At 36.0% G+C, this 27,433-nt stretch overlaps 1 protein-coding gene across 2 annotated transcripts in view; it reads right to left on the bottom strand.

Moving 5' to 3' along the window:
* SLC4A10 (solute carrier family 4, sodium bicarbonate transporter, member 10) overlaps window positions 1-27,433 on the bottom strand; it is a 117,238-nt gene that overhangs the window by 78,062 nt on the left and 11,743 nt on the right. For both annotated transcript variants that reach the window (XM_009996091.1, XM_009996092.1), the window contains exons 2-3: window positions 13,967-14,048; window positions 3,130-3,276 (exon numbers count right to left, since the gene is read on the bottom strand). In XM_009996091.1, coding sequence (XP_009994393.1) covers window positions 3,130-3,276; window positions 13,967-14,048 — 229 coding nt within the window. The remainder of the gene's footprint in view (window positions 1-3,129; window positions 3,277-13,966; window positions 14,049-27,433) is intronic.

Raw genomic sequence — 27,433 nt, 5'->3', positions numbered from 1 at the left:
TCTGCAGAAACATTCCCTCAGAAAGTAGCTGGTAAAGCCTTACCAGCCAGGATTCAAAGGGATTACCAGCCATGGGCATTACATCAAATACAGGTGTTTACTAGCCATGTTGATACAAATATTGTTTTAAAAACAGTTTTTCACTGAATAGAAACCAGGTTGCACCTCTCCCTTCAGAGTGGGGCCTGCACAGTCCCACAGCACTATGAAGCAGTGATGGCAGACCAAGATCTGCCCCTGAGGGTACTTCACAGATGAAGTTATAGACAAAAAATAATGCCTCATCCTATGCTTGGTTAACTGAGCAGTCTGGAGTATTTCATGTCTGAATATTTCAGGCCTTTACTTGTTCCAGAATCTCCATTATTGAGTTTTTATATCTTTGGGGTTTATTATACCTCCTTTTATGCTTCACTGCTTCAAAAAACTGCTAATTTATTCTCTTGTATAATAAAAATCCTTATGTATTTTTCTGACTTACTTCAAAGCACTGATTTCAATCAGCTGGTCTCACAGTGCTTATTTACTCTATCTTTCTTCTTGCACCTGCTTGTTGAAATGTTTTTTCTTTTCCCTCCAGTTCGCAAGAATACAGCCTCCTATTATTTAGCAGAAGTGTGTTAAAAGGGGTATACGGTGAGAGGGAGCCAAGCATTTCTGCATGCTCCACTAAATCAGAATGATCCATAAATTAAGGCACTATTTTGGATCTGCACTCTTAGGTAACATAGTCCCTCATATTATGGTATGCATCAAGAGTAGGAAGAGCATTTTGCTCCCTTGCAACTTCTTTCAGCCTCTTATAACCTTGTGGTCATGGGGAATGAGAACTAAGAAATGTCGCTGAGGTTTAGGGGATGCAGATTTAGTGTGGGAAGTACATGTTGCTCTCTCTGTGTAAAGAAAGCACAGAAACACTACGCTTACATTCTGTCTAAAATGAATGCTTCCTCCCAGGCAGCACAACCTATCCAAAACTCCTGTAAGGAAAATCCATAGTAAAAGCAAGAATGTGGATATAGACTACAAATTAATCCTTGTATAATTTTGTCTGTCTGCTCTGAGCGTGCTTCACACCTTCATCACTGTATAATTTTCAGATCTGCCTTCATAAGACAAATCTCTTTCTCTATTGCCTTTGGGATGCCACATTTCTGCCTAGATAGAGAACTCTTAGAGCTCGGTCAGTCTGGTTCTCTGGTCAAATTTCTAGGAGTCAGACAAAAAATCCTCAAATTTTACTACTTAGATACTTTTTTGCCCTACTTCAGGACAAGAAACATATATATTTTTCCAGATTTTTCTTAATATATGGGAGTTCTGGCTTTGACTCCTTTTGAACCGTTACCACTTAAGCATTTTGAAGAATATCTTCAGCATTCTGGATCCAGAGAAGATCCTTGCATGCTTCTGGCCTATACCTTGTCTGTCCCAGGCTTTATAAAAGTAGTAATTTATGTGACATGACCTACATACCCTTTAATTGGCAGTTAAAATACCTTTACAAGTGACAATGGGGCTTACAAAAGCGCAGTTCCAGTATGTCTGCAGAGAAGTGCTGTAAACACCAAGTTACAAATTGCACTTCAAAACTATCTTTTTCATATCACTTCTATTCCACTCTTGGAGCTCTCTTGAAAACAGGCTGATTTTCTCTTGGCACAGAACTGTGTTCAACAGTGCATTTTATTGTATGCACAACTGTCAAAGGCTATTAAGGACAGATTCAGCCAGTTAATTTCTTTTTTTTTTTTTCCTGTTTTTGTCATTAGGAAGGACACAAGCCTAGGTCTCCAGAAGCTGAAAGAACATAGCTAAGTTCTCAGCCAAAATGTGTCATGTACTGGCACTTAAATAAAACCAGATGACTCAACAGAAGACATTGCTTCATAGTTTAAGATATCTTACTTCTTGGCTAATGTAACTTTCAATTGTTTCTTTTTAATCTGACATTATACGGATATATGCATATTCTTTTTGAAAACTATTTTAATAATTTATTCACTTTGCTGTTTTCCAAGAAACAAGTTCCAATATACTATTGGGTCTTTGCACATTTGAAATACCAGACAGAACCATCATAGCCAATTTTTAGTTCACTGTTCTGTCTTCAAAACATAATTCATATCTACTTAGTTTGAAAAAGTCTTGACTTTGTTTCATTCTCAGTATAATTCTTTGTGAAACATTCAAGTATTTCAAGCTCTTAACATATTTAACCATCAGCATTTATAATCTTCTTACTTCAAAGCTTTCTACATACATAATACACAATTTGGATTTTAAAAAAAAAGCCTTATAATTACTATTCTGTAACATGAAATTACTCTGGCACATTTCCCTAGTGATTTAAAAACATTCCTCTGTTGCACACTGACAAACTGTTTTCTATACTTGCCTGTATTGTATTTTCAATGCTTATGACAGCCTTGAACATTTCAACACATGCACTTTTTATTTTTGTACAGAAAATAATATTCTCATGTGTTTTGAGACAAAGCTTGACTTTGTTTATTCTCTACCCCCTTTTTTTCTGTTCTCTGTAATGTTTTAATTTAAAATTTCGAGAATTTTAATTTTGTATCAGGTTCATTTATGGAAAGGTATGTTCTCCTGTTTGCTCTCAAGTCCTCAGCAGACTCATCTCAAAATGGCACATTACAGAGTCACGTAAGGAAAAAGGCAAACATAATCTGGATCACAGTTCATATCTGATATAACACTGCAGCTTCAATAACATCAACATTATTACAAAACTAACAGTAAAGAACCACAGCTCTTCTATGTTGTTTTTTTAGGGGCAAATACTCCAGACCCTTCACTGAGGGCAACTGATGCCATAAAGCACTTATTCCCTCTCAGTGGTGATGGCAGTCTACCTTTATGAGAACACTCATGGACAGTCTCCTATGGTGGTAGACACTACTGAAATTTCTCACATCATGATTGCCACTGGCTGCTGCTCTTTATCACAGGAAAAAATCTTCGTTCTCCAGAAGACGGAGAACCTCTGGTGGGTTCTCCAAAACTCCTCTCCTATTATTATTCAAACCTTATCTCATCAAGGCATGCATAATCATACTGATGTTTATTATTAAAAGATCTATGCAAAACCAAAATGTATCTTACCAAAAGGAGGAGACTCTCTTCCATCCTCCAATCCTGAATCTCGCTCTCTGTCTCTTTTTCTGTGTTTATGTCCACGGTGCCTATGGCGTCGGTGACTTTTTCTTCCACCCAGTGGCACATGAACTCCAATGAACAATGTTCGATGGCCTGTAGGTAAAAATTACCTTTTAAAAAAGGACTGCAGCAACATAATACAAATATTAATAATGATAATAGAATTAATGATATAATAATCATTATAATTGTGCAGTTGTATACTGTCGATTATTCTAATCTGAACAGTCATAACATTCTTGATTATAAAAATGATGATGCAGCGTCACACACATACAACTACTTGATAAAGAACAAAACTGAAGTATTGATGTCTTTATGATGCAGTGCCAGATATTATTTTTTTTTCTTTCATATTTGCTTTTGTGTGTGTTCACTTTAATTAAAGCCAGTCAGGTGTTCTGTAAAATGTCTTCCAAAACAGTAATATGAAAAGACACATGGATTTCTTTGACTGAACATTTGGTAAAGTTGCTGTTTGCTTTGTGTGTACAGGAACTTAACAAAACTCAAAAACTCAGTACTATTTGTGAGCCAAACCTTGACAGAAATCGTGTGGGAAATTCACTAAAGGGAAAAGAAAGGGGGGGGAGAGACCTAAAAAAAACCCAATAAAACACCACAGAAGATAGACCACAAAATCCCTACACAACTTTATGTGTTCACATCATAAAAAACATTGCTAGCAGCTTAGGGTGCTTTCGTTTCTTCTATTTTTTTAAATCTGTAAGATACACATTGCCATGTCTGCCACCATCTCTGAGCCTTTGAGACTAAGAAATTTCATGTTGCTGATCAAGCCCAAAAGATTTAGCTGTCTTAGCTCTGCAGGCTAACAGGATCAGAGCACAGTAAAGCATTTAGAAGGAGGAAACCACAGGGGAAATGTTCAGAAAGCACCACAAAACAGGAATCATGACTCACAAAAGGCAGGTCTCCTACATTTACTCAGCAAAGACACAGTCCAGATTACTCATCTCAAATAACACTTATTTTGTCCTTGAAACGAGCATAACCACAGCTAGTGGATAATTGGTGCTTTGCTGTAATCATTGAGCAGTGTCAATCATCTGAAAAAGGTCAAGAACGTTAAACTAAGGTAGCACGAGATCTCTAATCCCATGGAGACTCCAGCAGGGGCAGAAAACAGAGCAAAGCAGCATTTGTCACAATGCATCAAAGAAATTCAAGGCTGACAGGAATTCCCTGCAGAAGCAGAGCTAAAAAAACCTGGAGAAAAGGCTCTGGACTAGTTAATTCTTCAACTTCACTTTATGTAGGAGACTAGAAAGATATTTTTATGAAGCAAAAGCCATAAGTTGAAATTATTTTTTTTATATCTCTTTCTTCTTGCTTATTACATTTAACCCAAGAAATCATTTAAGAGAACTGCTGCCTTTGGTGTATTTCAAATGTATTGCAATCAGTGGTGCATGAAACAAGGAAAAACGTATTCCATAAAAAGAATTCATTAAAAAGATACTGAAGGGCAGCAGTAGTGTAGTACTCAACACTTCCTTTTCCCCTTCCTTGGGCAGAAACGAAACCAAAACAAACATTTTTAAAATAATGGGGTTACCTTCCTAAGACTTTAATAATTTCCAGAAGTGCACACAGATTGCTTTTTTGGTTTAGTAATTTAATACATTCCTGCTTTTTTTTTAGTCAGCCTGGTTATCCTAGTTTTGTGCACATCAATGCTTGGGTTGTACCTGCATCAGGAAGCACAGATTCAGGTTCACAACTCAATTTCTAGGGCTGAATCCAGGACTTGAGCCTAGACTGTACTTTATCCAATAAACCAGGAAACAGGCCCTAAAATGCCACAACATTCATGTGTGTCTGAATAAAACTTTCTCTATACAAAGAGTATCAAGTTCACAATGAAAAGAGAAATCTAGAAACTGAAATGGATGAACAGGACAAATCAAAATGGATTTTATTCCTTCTGTGTGAACGCACTGAGGCTGACAGACTTCTACCAAGTCATCATTTCAATAAACATAGAGAGGAATCTAAGTCCTTGTAAAAGGTTTAGGAAAATAAGAGAAGGAGAAAAAAAAGAAATTGACGGGGAGAGGAACAGCTTCCATACAAAAATGATAGAGGAAAAAAAATAAAACAATCCAAATAAAGACTTAAAAACTTCTGGTTTTTAAAAGAGCACAACTGTGGAGCAAAAAAAGACCATCTGGGAAGAAAGGAAAAATTAATGAATTCTGACTTGCTGGCAAAATGACAGTGATTGATAGAAGCAAAGGGAAATAAAGAAGAGGAAAGAAATCCAATGAGTAAAATTACCCTACTTCAAGTAACCTTTGATGTTGAAGATTATCAACTAGTGTCCATAATGTAAGGTGCTTTTTCCTGTAGAAGCTCCCTGAGACAGTACTAAAGAAGAGTTTCCAGTGAGCTCTGTAAATTTCCTAAGACCAGAATGCCAACCACAAGGCTCACATCAGAAACACCAAGCCTTCTCTGACAGTTTCTTGCTGCCTTACTCTGGAGAGAAGCATCCACATCTGTTCCAATGAACTTCTTCAACAGATTTTTTCCCCCCCAAAGACTTACATTATTTGAACATGAGGATAATTTGAAGAGGAGAATAAACAAGAACTCTGTTGAGTATAAAAATTCTAACAGAAATACCAAATTAACTCTTAAGTCACAATCCTAAACCAAGTATTTTTCCAAAACAACTTTTTTTCCAAAATTCTGCATTTCAAGAGGACCTAAAGACAATTTGCTCTTATTCCCATTGTCATAAGGAAGTCCCAAGAATCAGCTAGATTCTGTAATTTTAATGTTGTACACAAAAGCAGTCATTAGAGGATTTCTGACCCAGCATAACACAGAGGTTGTGGATAGCTCATGAACAGCACTGACATCAATGGTAAAATTAGAACTGGTAACAACAGGATAGTTCATCAACAAAAAAATGCAAAAAAAGTAACATTTTTTTTAGTGAATACAGGAGCTGAAGGTGTAAGATCTCACTTTAACTGACCAGATTTTTTCAAAAAAATAACATCTGAAGTCAACTACAAGATATCCGGTAGGATTCAGATTTGTTCCTCATAGTTTACCTAACTGAATAAGAACATTTCATTTATCTTTAAGAACTTTTCCTGTATGTTTTACTATTTATGTAATCAAGATGCCATTTTAAATGCCTGAATATTGCTTAAATATTGTAAAATAAGTCTGCTCTGGTTTATGTTTGCCCAGTGCCTTGCTCAATTACATAATTTCTCATTCTTTCAGCAAGGCTACAAAGGCACTAAAGAATTGGAAACAGTAAGAGCTGTAAGTTAATCAGAGTACATACTGTCAACAACAGGTCCCACCTAATAAATGTTCTCACACACAATTTGCACACAGTTTTAAGAGATGAGCATAATAAATGGATGTATAATGCTTTAAAGCCAAGTCTTCAAAAACACCACACTGGGTGTCGCTTTTTGACAGTATTACCACCTGCACTATGTAGCATGTCCTGTAGAGTCCCATCACCTGAGAAAGGACTGAAGTTGTTAGTTAAAAATCTACAACGGGATTAATGCTTTACATTTTGTTCCATGTTTACAGAACAGTTTATTTCAAATGTGTTTTTCCAAGGCTTGTGTCATTCTTGCAAAAAAATGGTAACAGCTGAAGTGGCCAATTACAGTTTATTGTAACTATATTTAGTCAGTTTGGTTTGATTCTCCCCTCTTCTGAGGAACCACCCTGTAACAGAAAAATAATATTTAAAACATTTCTTTATTCTGTTAACTCTCAGCCAAGGACTATGGTGGATACATTGCAAGATATTTTGTGCATGCATGCACAGACAGTAGTAATCAGGTCCATAAAACATGTATAGATCAAATGCACTAAGCTACACACACACAGATTTGTGGCTCTGGACACACTTCAGAGTTTGGCCTATTGGCCTTTCTCAGATGAAAAATGTACATCTAATAGGTCAAAAACTATTTCTCCTGCTAATTCTTTGTTCAAAAATTATGTTATAATTTTAAAAATCAGAATTAAATTAGGTATCAGTGAGCCATAGGATTTATCTGGCCTTTCTGAGCTTTTTCAACTATCATCAATAAATTTTTTTAATGGAAAAACTATGATTTTGTTCCTGCAAAAACACGTTAAAGTAAAATGCTGACTTACTCCAGATATATTGCAATTTTGCTAAACATAAGCACATACATAAATATTTTCAGTATTAGACTTTAGAAGAGGATGATTTTTTAAAATGGAACCTCTGAGAGAACACACTAAGATTATTTACAATCTGAAAGCTTATTAAATAAATGCAATAAATTGATCTGCTTTGCAATGTCACCTTTATACAATGCTATAAATCGACTGTTAAATTGTACAAATACTGGTTGTTAAAAAAGATTATTCTTAATCAAAATGCATATAGGAAGCAAAACCCAAAATATAAAGTTAGTTCAAATCTATGCATTCATAGCATTAGAGGCTCGGCCCTTTCTGGTTTACCTTCAAAGCAGTAAAACACTCCTTAAGTAAAATTATTTTAGGGATTAAAGAAATAATGACCCTTGTTATAAAGTATTCTTTTTAATTTTTACAGGATTACTTTTATAAATCCAAGTTATATTATAAAAGATTTAAAATGTATTGTTAATTGTATTAAATTTTCAGAGACATGGAAAGTACATACAAGCATAAATAAGCACATATAAATATCAAGATTTTCTAAAAATTTGAAGGAAATGTGTATTGTGCAGTAAATACCTGCACTTTGTGGCATTAATTCTTTACCCTAAAAATGAGAGATATGAAATGTGTTATTAAGATCAATACATCTTGCAGAGAAGTTTCTCATAAAAAAATCTAAGTAGAAGGGCTGTTTGGGGTTAATGTATTCCAAAGGAGAAATTCTTCCCAACACCTACATTTTATTTTAAGAACCCAGTAGCAAATTTATCAACTAAATAGGCAACTTTTGAAAAGCAATTACTTTCTGCATAGCCCTTGAAAATGACAGATTTAACATCCAAAAATTGTTTCCAGAACCTGGCATTCTGCGTCTTCAATACAGAAGCTTGTCCTAGCTACCTATCTTATTTATTAAGTGGAAAGGAAAAAAAAAATGTAGTGGGATTTCTAAAGCTCTGAAAAAATACTATAATTATTATAATTATTATATTTATATTATTATAATTTATGGTGCTTGACAACTTAAGAACTTCCAGAAATCCCAACTGTATGAATGGACATGATATTGCAAGGGAAAATGGCGGTGGAGAGAAAGAAATTTTAAATGTTTCCCTTAATTTAGGGAAATTAAGGTATTTTTAATGGAATACTAACACCACAGATATTTTTGCCTCAATGCCTCCCATTCTCATTCCAAACACAATTTTAACATAGAAAATACACCCATTTGGTAGGAAGAACACACATATGAAGCATATTCACTTCCCCACTTCCTCATCATTGGATACCCCACAGGCCTCCATGTCACACCAGGCATGTAGGACTTGAGCAGGTACTTTAAGAGCCCTTTAGTCAATCAGGCAAGTTAGTCCCTATTGCATAAATAGTGACTGTCCTGGATCTGAACATGTGTGAGTGCCAGCTGCTCAAGGTACATCTGCCTGTGCTGCCTTCCATCCAGAGTGATCTGAATCTACCTTAGGAACCTGCCAAGACCAAGGTTTTCAGATGCCTGCTCATGGGCATGATGGACGGGGGCCGATAAGGGAACATTGAAATGAAATTATTGAAATGTCTCCAGAAGGAGCAAATGCAGACTTCTGTGGCCTACTAAGGAAACACACTGCAAAGACAAGATGCCTTGAGAGAGAATATTTTGCCAATGGTTTGAGCCAAGTCTCAAATAACTGGGTGACCACATCAAGATTCAAAGGGTTCCTCCATCCTCTGGAAAACACTCAATGCCTTGAAGCTTCTTCTATGTATTGCCAGCTAGAGCTGAATCACATGCAATTTTCCATCCTCTCAGAACAGTGAGGTAAAGATAGGAAACCAGCACTCCATGTAAAGTTTAAAAAGTTGCCTTGTTCCATTTAGGAGAAATAGTGATTATGGTGAATTGTGTAGGAGTACATGACTCATGATTCATTATTGTAGTGCAGCAGGGAGGCAAAGCTAAAGAGAAAGCAGAAAGGACAAAAGCAATACTTCCTAAACAGTTTATGTTGTTGTTCATGGTTATGGTTTGCTCAAGGGACTTTTACCTTTTTGCCATGCTATGATTTGGAGGAACTGACAAGAAAGCCTTCACAAATTTTACATGATACATGTAACTTATTATAGGTCACAGTACGAAAGAAAATATATAGGGGGAAAAAAGCAATAGCTCTGGTCCAAGCGTTAAGGACACATGGAATATGGAGGATATAAGCATCTTACTGAAGTCGTTAAAGTCCAGGACTTTTTAAAGTACCTCAATCAATTACTTCCGCCCAACAAATCTTTTAGCAAAACATTTTTCCAGCTTGTGACTGGGCTAAAAAGTCTCTTTAACTGCACACGTTTCTTTCCTATTTCCATATGTAGCTCCAGAGGAGAGGTGTTTTGTGCAAAGATCTACCACAAGATATGGTCTCAGACCTTGCCAGACAATGGGAAAACAAGGAATCAGTGGAGATTGAATGTAGAAGGACCCTCTTACACACACACTTTCCACTGACACTGGAAAAAACAAAAACAAACAAACAAAAAAACCCAACCAAACAAAACCACAACAAAACCAAGTACTAGCACAACTGTATGTTAAAAAGTGACTCTTTCTGTCTAGTGATGCCATCTTACAATTTTACAGCTTTCACCAATAATGGCAAGTCCCCACAAATATTGAAAAGGTTTCTTGTCAGTGAAGCTGAAGCAAAGTCAAACTTCAAACCCTCAAAGCCAATGATCAACAAAAGACTGTGGCATTCAGCCAATACTAAGTGACAGCTTTTTTTCATTCATTATTTAATTATTCTTCATGTAAACTTTTAAAAAGATGTCGTGAAAATGCTCTGCGGAGCTATTCATTAATTTTCAAAGTGAACCACTTTCCTACAAACATGGGAAGGGGCAAAAACAGGTGATTGCCAAGGCAAGAGTGCAAGTATAGGTCAGAAGAAAAGCCAGTGAGATCTCACAGAATACTGAGAGACATTTGAAAAAGACAACAAAAATTAGATGAGAGGCACTACAGAAAGATGTGCCTTAGAAATGAGAAATGGAACAAGCTAGAGCGTGTAATACCTGCTATGCAACAAAATGAAAGAATTCTGTGCTTGTAAAGCCAAAATGGTCCTTTTTAAGAGACCTGTTTGTAGAGACCTACAGCCATACAATCACATCTGACATTACAGGCTAACCCTAATCTCCATCCAATTTTTCACTTCCCCAGCTTATGTTCCATCCCTCTAAGTCTAATAAACATTGCCACAAGCAGCATGAGATAGGTCAGAGGGAACATCAAGATGAACACGGCACCTAAGGGAAGCATAGAGCAGGAGATCAGTACTGACAGGGTAACAAATTATTTGCAATAGGCTGAAGGGTCCTGACCAAAGGGAGGGGAGACTTTGGTCAATATTCTTGACTGGCCTAGCAGAATTAGTAGCTGACTTGTTTCTACATGGGGGCAAGGCTGAATTAAGGCCAGCAGGTCAATAAGATTTATGTTTTTTCAGTCCTGTGAGCTGCTAGGTCCTATTAATTCTCAGGTAAATAATGTCAGTGGGGGACAGGTCTGCTATTATGTTGTTTCTATAAAGAATATCCTGTCTCTAAAAATAAAAGCCTGCTTCAACATCTGGAGACACTCAAGATTTTTACTAAATAATATATATACAGAGATCAGAGTCCAATCACAATTAGTTTTTCATATATTGCCCTAAATGTATATATATAAAATAATATATTACTGTCACAAGCTAGAACAATTTTTTTTAAAAACCAAAACACTAAAATTACAGTTTTTAAAAGATAATAACTAAATACTCTACAATTTCTCTTCTTATTGTCATCAGGACATCTACTATCAAAATTAATCATCATGCAGATTGTTAAATACAAGCATCTCTACAAGCACACTAACATTTCAGATTAATTTTTTGTTTAATAAGTTTAAATCCTCAGGTTCTGCATCACATTCATTGCTGTACTAGTGATGTTTATTTCCTAATTTACCATGAAGTCTTTTGTGACTCAGTAATTAGTCCATATCTAAACTCTGGCAAAAGCATCAGAATTTTAAGTACACATTGCAAGCATCCTTACTGGCACTAACACAACCAGATCTTTGCTATACTGCTCAATGAAAGAAAGCAGTGATCTAGAGAGACTGAGGCAACATTCTGGTCTTGCAGATGTTCTTTGAGGCAGTATTAATCATCCTGATATTTTCATGCTTTAAGCAATATATATACTTGCATTATATTTGCACAATGGCTACCCCAAATTATGTAAATACAAATATTTGCCTAGCCAAGAAATTTCAGATGGAAATTTTAGTACACATTTAAATCACTATTCCTGACATTCAAATGTTGACAGCCTAAATTAAAAAATAACAAAATACTTTAAAAATACTTAATTCAAAAAACTTGAATACTGGTTTTCAGATTTAAACAACCTTCAGTTCTTCATATGAATTGCAGTTTCTCAAATGCTGCTGATATGGTGCTATTGAAACTTAAACCCTGTCCAATAGCCTTTGCTAGGATATTCAGTAACCAGCTATTTACATTTTTAAAACATAAACCAAATTAAATGCCTCCCAGTGAGCTAATTACATGATGCATATCAATTATCTAATTATATTATTTTACTAAGCTTTGCAATTAGCACCTGATTATATAATTTCACATTTTATAGTTACATCATTAGAAAAAGGTAAGTTTTCAGCAATACCCAAAACAATGTACACTGGATAAGAATAAGACAGTGACATTTGAGAGTCACATTCACTGCTTCCAGATGGAAAAGTGCCTAGATGTGCTGCAAAACAAATGGACATGCTATTAACAGTAACTGGATATTAAAATTTACAATCTTTTAAAATCTTTTAATGTCACTTGGTATTTCTGGATGCAGTGATTACATATTTAAAGACACACTGATCTAATCTTAGATTGGATTGGACGTGAAATTTATTAAGAAAGCTAAAACTGCATTATGTGGATTGCATAATAAATAATTGTTTAATTAGAACATTATGAAGCAGTATGATTTTAAAGAAAAGTTAAATACAGACATTTTCAATGTTCTAAACAATTGAAACTAGTGGAAGAACTGGGGAGGTGTTACTGTCATGTTCCAATTTACACCATCAGTGAAATGACTCAGCAAAAGGACAAGTTTTGGGGTATGCTCACTGCACAAAAAAACTCTACAAGTCAGTATCATGGAGTCAGAAAGGCTGAGAGCTCCAATTCTTCAATCACGTTTCACCAAGGGCACCAGATAACAGTAGTTTCACATTGTCTGACGATGTGATTAAGGGATGTATGAGGTTCAAAAGAGGGCATTGTGCACCTAAATCCTGAACTGTTGTGCCAGCCTGATCCAGCGGCAGCCAGTTATTCTGGAGAAACCAAAATCCTAAAAGCCAGACTGGAAACATCCTGCCCGAGATCTACCTTTGCATGTGCTCAGAGTTGCCCCAGACTGAGCAAAGAGCTACCTACCTCATACGTGCTACATCACATGACATTTACATCTTTCTGTGTGGGACCACCTGACATAGACTATCCCAGCCAGGCCCCTCTAAAAATGCAGTCATGTCAGCTTTTTGACGCACTGCAGAGGGAAGCAGTAACAGGGAGTTGCTGTGTAGCATGTTGGTATTCACACGAAAACATCAATATGGCCATCATGCAGCAGAAAACATAAAATTCATACAGCCAGAAAGAGAAAGAAAAAAAAAATCATGATGAAGGGTAGTCACTTAGAAAGCTCAGCTCCACAAATGGAGATACCTCTCTTTAGACCTGAGGCAGTTAACATTTCAGATGCAGGATGCTGAAGTACAGTCCGATCTTAGTTTTTCTTTTTTGCTAGTTCCTATGGCTCCATATGACATAGACCAGAACCTTCTATGTCCCACCACAAGAAGCTAACAATTAAGACCAGCAAGTTCCAGTCTCAGGGATATCATATGTGCAGTGGAAATTCAGTTTAATGCAGCAATTATGACTTGGAGGGTCACACATCTAAATGCAAGAGTGAAAGTACAGTAGCAACAGTAAGTTTGGGATCCACTAAACAAACTGAAATGCAGCACTTTCACAGATTATTTGAATTACGTGGCCAATATCATGACAGTTCTTATAACTTCTCGCTTTATGGTGATGTTAGGTGGTTTCTGCAGTGTGTATTATCAAGTGTCTAATCTGTGACACTGCAGAATGTTTTTGTTCAGCGGAGGTTGTGTTTTGATCAGCTAGGCAAGTATATGAGGATTGTAGAGCAAGCATAGAAGCCATTGCGAGTACTAAATCATCAGTCCTGCATTCATTTATATATTCAGAAAGTTAAAAGCATAAATATTTATCTGAAGTCCTACATGCACGTTTACAGGACTTGATTATAGGCCACTGAATACTCCATCCACCATCATCTGTATCTCAGGACCACTGTGAGAAATTAGGAATATTTCTCTTTTCAAACTAAATTAGAAGATTCTACTTTTGTTCACTTTTGCATCCCTGCTCAAATCACTAAGATTACAAATTGGAATTGTGTTTCAGTACTTTCAGAAGAAAGAGACAGGCAAACAATCTCTCACCTTCTAGATCTTCCTTTTCAAAATGTGTTTTGAGAATCGAGCGAGTTCCACCTCTATCCACAACAGCCTCTTCATCATTTCTCTGGAAAACAAAAAACAGGACAGTTAAACTTCTTCTCATTTGGAAACTTAGCAAGATTGTACAGCACTATGAAACAAAAATGCTTTTAAAACTTATCTACTTAGTATTACTCAGGAATTAAAAAAAAAAAAATTCAATTTTTCTTATTAAAATCTATTCCTTATGCACCAGTTTGACATGAAGATGCTGTTAAAAAATCTCCCATTAAAACCTGCAAGATGATGGATAAACACAAGTTACTGGGAACTCAGAAAAACATAATTCAATAGTACAATAAAGGAGATGAGTATAAATGTCTGGTTGAGGCAGCTTTACTCTTGAAGAAAGGCACTGCATATGTATTTCTGTCTTTAGACCAGGATCCTGAGCTACCTGCAAAACTCCCAGATCTTTAGAATTCGCTCTCCTTACACTTTGGCAAAGCTAGAGAATGATAATCAGTGAAAATATGATAATAAATAAAACTTAATACTGCAAAAACAACTGGCTTCACCTACTAGTGAATCACAAAGCTTTTGGTTTTCTTTACAAACACCAAGCTGGAGTAACAGTAAAGGCAGATAGCACACACTAATATCAGCAGACAGAAAAGCTATTCTTCCTCAAGAACATGTATTTCATTTTTAATTTTATACCGTAGTCATACATGCATTTTAACTCGACTGCACTGTAAATGTACTATCCTAAGTCAAGAAATCTTTGGGGAGTTCAGCAACAGGGCACTGGATGCTGTGCTAAAAAAAAAAAAAAAAAAAAAAAAAAATTAGTTTCATTAAGACTTTGACACCAACTATAAAAAAAAACCAGTTGCCTGTATTTCACAACGATTTAGAGTGACTTCTAGTAAACGAAGAAGAAAAAAACATGCATTATATAAAACCATAAATTATTACATCATTAATTTATATTTACTTGTCATTTGCAAGAAAGGGTTTTAGTAAGTGATACTGCAACTAAAACTGCTTTATTTCAATATTTAAAGTTGGTATCTTAATGTAAGTCTTAAGCAAGAAGATTTGCATACTAGCATTACATGCCAAATTTAGATCTATTTATAGAATGCAGTAGAATATAACAAGAAACTAAACTATGTGAGCACCTGTCCTTTAAGAGCAGATGCCCCAAGCGAAATGATTCACATCTAGAGCTGGATGTCATACATTCTGGATAAGTTTTTGTTTCAGGCTCTTTTTTAAAAATAGCTGTCATGCTGTAGCTATCTTATACAGAAAAATCCTAACAACATGTCAGCACCAAGCATCTGGACTGCTAAAGAGAGAAAGACTGAAAGTGTTACCGTGTCTTTATTAGAGATTTCCTACAGATAATAGCATGTAACTAAAATATGACAATGAGAAAAAGCCTACTGAAACTGTTGTGTCTTGCAATAATTTAGAATTAGTTAATAATCTATTAAAATGTACCATGGCAGTATAATTTCACAGAAACTGTTTTATCATCTTAGGTAAAATTAATCCATTATTTTAAGCAGTTAGATATAACTGGATGTGTTTGTTGTGCTGGCTTGATGCCATGCCCTCGAGTGAATGGTTAGGCATGATGCCAAAGGCCAAGTCTGAAGAGCCGCATCAGAAGCAGTGCTATTACAGAATTACTGAATTCTATTCTAACATAAGACATAGTCATCAATATTTTACTGATCCTGAAATGGCCTTATGTTAGAGGAAATTGTACAGGGGGAAAATATTAAATTGCTGGACAGTTTAAAGCCCTTACAGATCATCTCAGTAAACTAAATACAAATTAATTCATTAATATTTATCAAAATATGCTCATATACTTTGACTTCTCCACTCCCATGTGTTCAATTTTCAGCTTTTGGCAATATTTTTCTTCCCTGCCTTCTCTTCCTGTAATGTCGCAGCAAGTCTCAGCCTTGCCTCGTATTTCAGAAGTGGATTTATTCCATTAACATTACATGGAAAAACAGCTTAATTGGGAGTATTGTCTTCTTGCCAATTCACTTGTCAAACTCTAAGCAAAGTCCAATTAAACAGGCCTTGCACTGTACACTCTCACTTCCCAGAAATGGGAAAGAAAAGCCACCTTTCATTTAACAGTTCAAGATTCACACTGCATTTAGTCTAGGAGTCATTTCTGTGATTCCTGTATTGCCCCCTTGGAGGAGGGGACAAGGGTGGAAACGTTTCCCTAGTATTTCTGTGCAATTAATCTCATTTGGAGGTAAGTGCTATGGAAATTCAATTAAAATAGTAACAGACCTCCTCCACTTTCCACAACTAGAGACTAGAAACTTCATTTCAGTTGGTAACGCTCTGCTTTTTATTCACGTCAGGAAAACTATGAAATCATTATGTGTTGCAATAAGTGAGAATTCTGAACTGAAATTATAGTCAAGACTAACTATAAAACAGTCCTGGACGACAGAATTCATGCTCTGGATTATTTTAACATAAGAAACAGCCACCAGCCTCCACACTAACACTCTCAAAGCCATGAATCCACTGCAGTTTTGCCCATCAGTTTCAGAAGGATCTGAAATAGGCATGAAAACTAAATGTTTTTCACAGCTGTGCCATGTTTATGTCAGAATTCTACCACTTTTTCCTTTCAGCCATTCTGAAAGTGACGAAAGTCAGAAATGTTATACAATACACAAATCTGCCAGGGCTGAGGTGTTCAAGCCATAATGACACACTGCAGCAGTCTGCAAACAAATGGGTGGACACACTGACCAGGTACGAATCCTTGGAACTGTCCATTATTGCAATTAGTTGCTTGCTGAGTCCAGTGAACACTGTTGTCTACTGCTTAATGCATAGGAGAGGGATCCAGGAAGTCCCCGAGTGCTAATCCTGGTCTGCCACTGACTTGCTGTGTAGCCCTGGGAAAGTCACTTAACCTCTGTGCCTCAGCTTCCCCATCTGTAAAATAGGGATAATAACACTTACTTATCTCCCTTCCTCACCAGGCTGCTCTGTGATTTGAGAACTGTAAAGCACCACAAAAGTGCTAAGTCATTCGACTTAGGAAAGTGTGCAGTTTACCCATGTGAAGATACGACAATAGGAAACAACAGACCGATTTTGAACAATTTAGCATAAATCGTTCTTTTGACATCAAACCAATGTATATTTATGTCTTTACACTACACAGCTTTGATAACTTAACTGGACAAAGTTTACGTAAAAATAAATATACTGGGCTCACTTTCAGTTGGCCCAATTCAAGAGAAATGCTACAGAAGCCAATGGAATGACATTTCTGTGAAGCTGTAATCAGAGCACAACAAACCTGTCATATTTTGATGAACAACCACTTCTTTCTCATTTTAATTATATTTGTTAATATTTTATGGTTTTATTTAATAATCATACGACAGTTTACCTAAAATGTAGGCACAAAACTATTTCACTAAAGCAATAAAATATCAGCAAACATAGAACAGAAGAAATAATGTAACTGGGATAAAAGAGTAAGAAAAAGCTAAGGCTTTTATGTGGAAACGACAAGCTCCTTAGAAACCACAGCTCAGAAACTCTGTCCAGGACTTCACCTCTTACATTTCCCCATGAAATGACCTTCACCACACAGCAGCACCTGCTCTACATATTTCACAGGAAAGATCTATTTTGATGAAAGAGTCCTACAAATATAGCTGTTACTATTTTGGTCTCTTCTTACTACAAGTTTAAACACAGTGGTAAGCATAGAAAAGCAGACAGCAGCACTGTCCTCTGCATCCTTTACAGTGCAACTGCACATTATAACACTGAAACATATCTGAAGTTGAACAAAATTAAAAGGAAATAAACCAGCTTCAAAGACATTTGGCTTCTACTTTTTGGTATGTCATTTTGAAGGAAGAAGGTCACTATGAGTACTAGGAGTACTGATTTTCAACTCTTACATCAACAACCTGCTTATCAGTGTATAAAGTGAGGCTACAGCTATTGCCAGGAACTCAAAGTGTATTGGTTAGAAGGAAAAGAAAGGTTCATGGTTTTGAAACCAATAACCAAATGTCTAAAGTGTCCTTTCCACCCACATACCAGTAAAGCTCACTGCTCAGGATATTCCAAAGCAAAATGTACTCCTAGAAAGCTTCCCAAAGTAAACCCTCTTTAGCTATGATACAGCTCTAACTGCTATTCATAACGTGTTGAAAAGAGGTTGATCCTTAAACCTGTCACCCCCAGAATTGTGCACTGCCCTTCTACACCTCAGATCAATGTAGTTAATGGGCACACTTAGAAAAGCTAAGAAATGCCATTTTATAACAGAAGTTTCCAGGTATTTTTAGTTATAGCTCTTATAAACTGTCTATGCTTTCATCATGTGGTAAGTGAGTGGAAAGAAGAAAGTAACTCCTTTGAAAGGTGGATCCATATAAAAGCATATGACACATTTTAAAATATGTATGTGCTAACATAGACACATACACTTGTAGAACGTCAATATCTTTCTGGATGATGGAATTAGGACATATTCCTTATATTCTGGATTACAAGAATGTAGATTAACGTCTAGGTGACAATACACAGATTTGAAGTTATCCATTTATTATTTATATTTACTCAAAAAGCAAAACTAACACATGATCTTAAAAGACACTTGCATATTTCATAAAAGCTACGTAAATATTGCATAAACATTAATTATCAACTGTGCTGATCACTACAGTAAATAAAATAACATTATAACAGTAAAACTACATTAGGAAATAAGAAATTGTTAGGATAATAGGAAATTATTCAATAGTTGCCATGAACATGTCTCCCTGTCCTTCCCTTGGCAGGTACTCTTCTCCAATGGGACAATATATGGTGCTAATATATTTTTTAATAGACAAGTCAAAATAGGTAACATTAAAATAATAATGTTGCATGAAAAAATATATATTATTTATTTTCTTAATCCTTCTTTCTATCTAATTTTCTTAATACTTGGCTACTTCTATTTTCTGTCTCTGATATTTGGTCAATGTTTTCAATAACTTGGATTGTTATTATTATTGCTTTTCTTTGAAATACAATGCAAAAATCAGCTACAAAGACTACTAATATCCCAGAAAAAAAAAATCAGGCTTTTTAAACCTACAGATAAAATCCTTCCCCTTTTTAATTACCACTCTAAATACATCTACAGCACAAATCACAACATAACCAAAATGAATCCTTTTTCAGCCTCTTCCTTTATGTAAAATATGTAACAGAACAGAGGCCATTTTTATTTTTTCTGCACTAGAAATTATGCATATGACACACCTGCTGATTCATAATGAAAATAATCATGGTATTAATTACTTCTCCATATAAGCCCTTCATTGATGATCAGACAACCTACGTAATTCTCAAATGCCATCTGGAACTAAGGAACGCCTGTCAGCATAACACATTAAATACTGCATTCCTTTAAACAATAGAAAGCTGCAATATAAAATTATTTTCATTGTTTTATCAATAATTATTTAAAAGATGGAACTCTGTAATACATTCATTGTGATATATTAATTTCAGTTTATAAATTGTATCATAAAGTTTGTGGTATAGATCCTGCGTATTCACCTTTCAAATAGTCTGTAATGAAATTCTAAACATTTGTGCAGACATCACGTACACACCATGACTGCCTTCTCAGTCTGAAGATATTCCAGCATTATCACTTTGTGTTGTATTTATTTCACAGACCCATTACATGACATTTGCATTTTTAACATCATTTTTATTAAGTTCAGCATGACATTTCATAAAGATGGCATCATTAGAGATACAGAAAAGTGAGTTATTTGAACTCAGGGGCTGCCAAGAGCATATTGGAAATAACTTGTAAAGACAATCAACCTAAATGGCTAAAAAGCTGTTACATGTAGATCGATGCCTCCCTGTTGTATGTGGCAAATAACTGGTGACTGCCATGTTCAGCCTTGTCCTTTAAACTGTCCTTGAGCAGACACAGTCACACAAAACTGATTTAATGCACAATGTGTATGCCCACAATTTAGATCCTACAATTCCTTTCTCTTTCCAAAGAAAAGCAAAGCAGGAAAAAAACAAACAATCCTCCCCAAAAGACACCTCTTTTAAAATATTATTAATTGCTTATATTATATAGAACCACTTTTAGAAATCTTTTTACATGGAAAGTACAGTGCATTTTATCTTTCTGATTAAATATAACTGTTCTTCCATTCCACTACCTACACTATATGATCCTTTTCCCCTCTATCCACCAAAGAAGACCCATCAAAACACATTCATAATGCAGTAAGATCTGTTTTGTAAGGTCTAAAGAATTATTTTTAAAATGTACCTTTAATTGTACTGCTTTTGTGGCAGCTTTCTGCAGTAATCACTACTAGTTAACATAAAGCACATATTCTTTTGGTCAGTTCTACTCCACATAGTTCAGGCTATGCAACAAAGTAGAAAGCAATTAGTTTTCATTCCAGATTTGCATCTTCCCCAGGGCTGCATGTCATATGCATAAAACCATCCTTCTCTGTCTCCTTTTCCCTTTTCTGTTTTTTTATAGCAAAAGCCAAGATACTGTTTAGCCTGACTCAATAAAGAAATACCATCTCTTAACACTGCTAAAAATCGCACTAATCAGCTCTGACTCCAAAGAACTGATTTGTTACTGACCTGAGACTGAGCACAGGTTTAATGTAAATATGTAACCTATAAACATAGATTTAATGTCTGAAATTATTACTAAGTACATACTATTATTATAATTTTAATGAGATGAAACAGAAGAAGAAAATGCACAAATGAATAAAACAAAGCCATTTTACAGGCAACTAAATGCTTACTAATACATATAATTCCTGTGTATATCTATATAGAAGTGTCCTGTGCTGGTTATATACCATTTTGCACAATACAGGCAGCATGAACTGATGCATAACTGACTGCATAATCACTAAAATATTCTCCTCTAATTTCAAAAGCAATCTTCTTTCTTAGAACAGCCATTTTAGGTAGAAACAATAAATTTCTTACATTTGCAAGGCAAATACGTTATTTTAGATAGTCTTCATGCACCTATCCAACTGAAGATGATTTCTATTTAAAGAAGATAAAATAAAATCGAGGCAAATAGTAACTTAATCTGTTGCATATGCCCCCCTTCCTCTGTCTGAACTCTCCCACAAGAAAAAAAATCTGTTGCACTAAAAGCTGCAGCAACAGAACTGGGGGGTAGTGGAACAAAAAAAACACCAATGTTCCCCCTCAAAAGACTTGATAAACCTGTTGCAGCACTGGACATAATAATAAAATACTGAACTGTTCAATTCTTTCTGACTTGTAGTACCTGTTTTAAGAACCTTCAGTGAATTGCAGCTGTGTTTACCATGTTTTGTGTGCCTCAAGAGGTACACTCCTTACAAAACTTGAACGCAGCACTTAGGTTATTGAGCTTTGAAAATTTTCAGTCATGTTAAGATTCTTTAAACTTCTCCCATTCCTTCCTATCATACCACATTTGCTCAATTTGTGAGCTAATTTATATTAAATTGCTAGTCTCAGCGAAATCTCAGAATAAAAAGACAGCATTCCTCACTGCTAGTTAGGGGATATAGCACTTGGGACATCTCTGTACAACACTGTATTCCCTTTGCTTCCTGTTTGGTTTTTTTACTACAGTGTTGCAAGTTGTGGAGGCATGAACAGGACAGATTTCAAGCTGAGGTATGGTTATGCTTTCCTCTATGGTTATTATTCACATCTCATGTCATGCTGGGGCAGTCCCACTAGCTGAAAGCCTTTTTTCTCACTTCATAGCAATGGCTACGTCAACTACTACAGACAAGTTCAACAGCATGAAGATGGATGTGAAGACTTTATCCAAAGCCTAAATGAGATTTAGTTCTAGCTGGCTTGGGCTCTCTCTTGGCCCAAGTGTTATTTAGGTGTAGTTAGAAGTTAAATGTGCCCACTATACAATAGGATAATAGCTGCTGGGCAGCAAATGGGGGAAAAAAAAAAGTTAATTATGTTAATTGCTAGTTTCTTAATCAGCAGTAGGATATATTAAGTATGAAGTTGTATATACTTCCCATCTCAAAGGATCTGAGCCTCAGATTTCAGCCTCAGAAAAGATAACATGTTTTCAGATTTCTTTACCTAGAAACAGGGTCAGGGAGAAGAACCAGAGAAGGCAAATGACTTGCAGCAGCTACTCATGTAGAAGTAGCAAGTGCAAAGAAGAAAAGAGGTCATAACCAACTTATCAGAACCTGTTTTAAAAACAGCTACAACACAGGAAAGGGACTTATCTTCCTTTACAGCTACAAAAATTATGTAGAACCTGCATCTTTTACATACAAATGTATGCCAACTATAGTTTCATAGTTTCATATATCACCTTTTCTATTTTACACTTAAAGCCACCATGATCAACAATAAATTAAGTCTCTCTCAGAAACAGCAATATAATATCCAGTGATTCTTCTGTTTCTCAGATCTACCAACATTTTTCAGTTATATTCAATACTGGAACAGGTTGCTCAAGGAAGCTGTGGATGCCCCATCCCTGGAAGTGTTCAAGGACAGGTTGGATGGGGCACTGAGCAACTTGATCTAGTGGGAGGTGTCCCTCCCAATGCAGGGGGGTTGAATCTAGATGATCTTTAAGGTCTCTTCCAACCCAAACCATCCTATGAGTCTATGAAACATTCTCTACACACACAGTCCCAGGCTTAATCCAGGCAACAGGGAGGATGATGTTCTAGGACAGAGATATTCTAAACTCACACTAATTCCATAAAACTTCTGGCACCTAAATGAAATTGCCTTAACTAGAAAATATATCACCACCAAATTTTGTAACAGTCCATGCAAAGAGATGGGCACTTCCACAGGACAAGCAAGGTCTAAAGCAGACTGATTGTCACTGCAGATGGGCTGAAAATTGTTGAGACTTAGGAGAGTGTGATTAGGACTATCTAAAGAGACAGGATAGTAAATTAGATGGACCATTAGCTTGATTGTGATCATTCCTACTCATCGCTAAACTTCCAAATAAGCTTGCCAACACCAGCAATGTTGTTGCCCTACTTGCAGTGAAGGTAGCCTGACTGAAGCAAATCTAACTTAAGTGTTAAAAAACAGTAAGATTTTGTAAATAAGTAAAGTCTGTCATCCACTGTCAGGAAAAAATAAACTTAAAATACCATACAACTTTCTGTTGTGTGCCCAAAGATTAAACTGGGATTTCTTGTGGTCCTTCAGAGTTGTCTTTTGTATGATCTATTATCCTCCAGAAGAGAACAGAAGATTGTGTTTGGCTTTAGGCTTTTTTAAACTAAAACTCATAAATAACTTCCTTGAAGACAACTGACAAGTCTTTCCTGGTCAAAATGTATAAATACAGATGTACAGATTAGTCTGAAATTTCCTAAATCAACTGTGTCTTCAGGGAGTAACTTCAGCAGAACATCCAGAACTGACAACCCAGCTCTTCTCATCTCCAAAGATTTAGGTTCTCTAAATGATTTTGTTGTCACGTGTGACTTTGCTATCAAGTACGGTTAAGGAAACTGTAACTGATGTGATTGAAAAAATGCAGACTTGCATCACCCAGAAATGTTCTACTGCATGTAAATGAACTGTAACCCTACAAGGAATGAAGAGACTTTTTATATTGTCTAGCTGCAGCACATGACAAGAAAAAATCTCCATCTTATAATTAAACAATGACATTCTGATTATTTTTCCTCTTGCTCTTTATCTGCCTCAAGTCATGAGTAAGTCACAGTGACCAAGGAGAGCAATGCCAAATAAAACAGTTAGGAGCCACTCTATTCACAAAAAATGATAAAAATAATTACATCCTCCAAGCCACTGATTATATTATGATCTGCTATCTGAAAATTCACATAATCTTAATTAATTCACACAGGAATTAAGAAAAGCAGTAAACAGTGCAGAAGCAGTGGGGGGAAAAAAGGAAAGGCAGAAAAGGAAATAAGTGAGATAATGAAACTAATAATGTGTTCTGAGAAATAACAGAACAAATAAACAGATTTCAGATACGAACTGTGAAGGTCTGTGTGCATCACTTCTGCCCAGGGAATGAAATACTGCACTGTAAAGAGAATTTTCGTAGTAAAGACTCACTCAAAATATACTGTGAAAGTGATCATGACAAGGGACTAGACAGCAAGGGATTGGCATTGTGTTTTATACTGAAATTACAGAACATAACTTTTGGAAAAGGGACAAAAATTGCTATAGAGTGGAAAGTAAACATGAACATGGCATTACCAGTTCACACATTTTGTCAGTGCCTCTGTATGAAAAGATTTTATTATTAGAAAAGAGCATTATTTTCATAGTTAATTTTCTTCTAATGCCACTAAATTCACAGACCCATATGTGGCTGTAGAGAACAGCAAGGGAGGATACAACTGTCCTGGTTTGAGCCAGGATGAAGCCAATTTTTCTTTTTACTGATTTTTTTTTCTTCAGTAAGCTTTCTTGTAACTAGCAACAGTGTGTTCTGCTAGGCTGATAAGACAGTGGAATGTTTTTCTAACTACTGAGGCTTCAAGGCTGCACCTGCACTCTGCCGGCTCAGACACTATGGGGAGATCTGTGACCCCCCCGTAGGAGGCTGAGTTAGACGGACAGCAAAATTGGCCAAAGATATTCCATTCCATATATCTACGTAAGCTCAGAGGAAGGTCAGAGATCCCAGAAGACAACTTCCTTCCTTCTTTTTCTCCCCTTCTCTTCCGTCCATGGCCGGCGTCCGGGAAGGACTCTGTTCATCCATCACCGTCGACCCTTAGGCTCAACTTCTCTGACCCCCATAACTCTCTGCTCTTTCTCCAGCAGCAGCTCCGGGATTCCTCGGGACTCTTCCCAGTTCAGGGAAGTGCTGTGGGAGTTGCTGGGGTGGGGGGAGGCGAGAGGCTTTTTACCCATTCCTGAATATATTTGTATATAATTGTATATATTTTCTTGTATCATTCATTAGTGTTTTAATTAAAGCTGTGTAGTTTAGTTTTCAATCCAGCCAAGTCTCTCTCTTTTTCTCTCTCTCCTTCCCTACCTGGGTTGGGGGGAGGGGGGATCGAGAGCATTGTTGTCGGACCTGAGTCAAACTGTGACAACAACGATCTCCATCAGATCTTTGAAGGATATTAGCTAACCTTTAACTATTGTCTACTTTAGGAATTTGGGAGTCTTTTTGGAGGCAGTAGCCAGGATATTTGAAATAGAAAGGCTGCCATGATTGCACTCCTATATGGTTGACAATTTTTTCCAAAGCAAAGTTGTTTTTTCAACACTTCACAAGCACAGTATTTACCTGTTTATCTATGTATTTCCTAGATAACTAGTGTCACCTTTCAACCTCTATCTTCTTGATGTAAATGGCTCCAGCATTCAGTATTTTGAGAAAATGGCAGAAATTAGTAGATATCAGGTTTTACTGGCATAACACATGTAATTAAATTTTTTAATCACTTGTATTTCACTATACTGCTCTAAAGTTAAAACAGGTACAAACACAATGATAAAAAATAATAGCCAGCAGATGCTCTTCATACTCTTCCTTGCCATCTCCTTTTCTTAAATAATGGATTCTTTTGTGGTGAGCACAATAAAGAAAATTATTATCATTTAAACAATATGCTGCAAGCTACTTGGATCAGTCTTTCATTTATTACAAGTTTGTACCAGGCTTAGAACAACAGGCTCCTCTTCTTAGTACGATCTTAATGTAAGTATTCAACAAATATTATTAATTTCCTGATCTGTATTTGGTTTTATAAGCATCCTTCCTTTTATCTGCAAATTCTGTCTACCTTTCCTTCCAATAGCATTGTTACTAAATATATGTGTGTATGCATGTGTGGAGAAAGAATAATAGTGCCTGTGGGTTCCACTGACATACATGCTGCAAATACATGCCTGATGTGATATTCAATAGTTTAAATAAGTTACTTTATTTATAACCATTTCAATAGTCATGTAATTTCCAAGACAGGTCATACCTTGTAGGTATACAAAGAATAAATAGCCTCAAGTTAAGCATACTTGGCAACCTAAATATAAGATATGCACAACTAACACACCTGCCCAGTCATTAGCAGGTTATCCTTATCAACTACAAAACTACAAGTAGTTTTGAGGAGGAGCTTCAACAGAAATTGGGCATAGTAAGATAAACTGCACTAATCACTGTAACATAGTAGCAATTGGGAAATCAAAACAGATACTGTCAGTAGAGCAAACACAAAATTCAACTTTGTAGCAAAGTATCTCTCTCGGGAGGGAAAGGAGAAGGCAAGTTGTAAAGCTTTTAAAAGAAAGACTAGAAGTTTGTATTTGAGAAGATTAGTAAACAGACTTCTAAAAGCAAGTGATATAGGCAATCATAAGCCCACTTGATATTAACACCATAAATAAGGCAAAGCAAAGCTGTAAGTAATAAAGTCAGACAGGTAGATGAGATCATGACAGTCTCAGCGTTGAGACAAGCAGGTCTTCAGTCTGATTTACAGCAACATGGACAAACAGGAACTGTCAGACCTCAGAGAAAAGAAAAAAAAAACTGAGTCTAAAAAGAGAGAAAAATCAGAAAGGACAACATGACAAATGTTTAAGAACAATAAAATTTAACGAAGATTTTTCATTGCAGAGAGGTAACAGATGGAGTGGAGGAGAATAAAGGACTAGTCTGGAATTCCTCCAGGAAAAAATCAAGTGGAACACTAGTGAGATAAGTTTCAGTGCAAAAGACAGAAACCAGAAGTGAGCAGTTCTAGAAAAGCATTAGAAGAAAAGAAATGAAGACTGTTGTACAATGCATACTGAGGGGGGGAGGAGATGGAGAAGGTCTAAGAATAAGACAACAATCTTGTGAATACAAACTTCTGAAATTGAGTGTTGTTTTGTTTTGTTGGTTTGTTTACAATATGAAAAAACTCGGACATAGTTTTTGTGTATGGTAAGGAATTCAAGGAGAGAAACAGAAATTAAAAAAAAAAAAGAAAACAAAAACAGGAGAAGGTCAAAAGGGAGATGGGTACAGGGACAGGTTCACTGGAACAGGTTCAAAGACTACGAAACAAAATCTTACTGTCTTTTTCAGTAAATGAGGAGGAAGTGTGAATTTTGATCTTAGTTGATTAGTTTTAAGAAGTTAAAATGGAGAGAGAGAGGGGAATAGATAAACTGAGCTATATGATTAATAAAAATACGGAACATGCAAAACTGCAAGCAAAGATACTCATAACAGATGACAAAAACCCCAGAGATTAAGAAATACAGAGTCAGCAGAATAAAAAGATTTTCACGAGAGATAGTCAGCAGTATCTCTGCATGGCAGATGGCATTAGGAACTAAGAAAGTGCATACTGGGAGTCAGCCAGGATCATGAATTGTCAG

The sequence above is a fragment of the Chaetura pelagica genome, unplaced genomic scaffold (assembly GCF_000747805.2).
Source record: "Chaetura pelagica isolate M959 unplaced genomic scaffold, ChaPel_1.0 scaffold3, whole genome shotgun sequence".
Classification (NCBI taxonomy): Eukaryota; Metazoa; Chordata; class Aves; order Apodiformes; family Apodidae; genus Chaetura; species Chaetura pelagica.
This window is presented reverse-complemented; position numbering and strand designations above follow the sequence as displayed.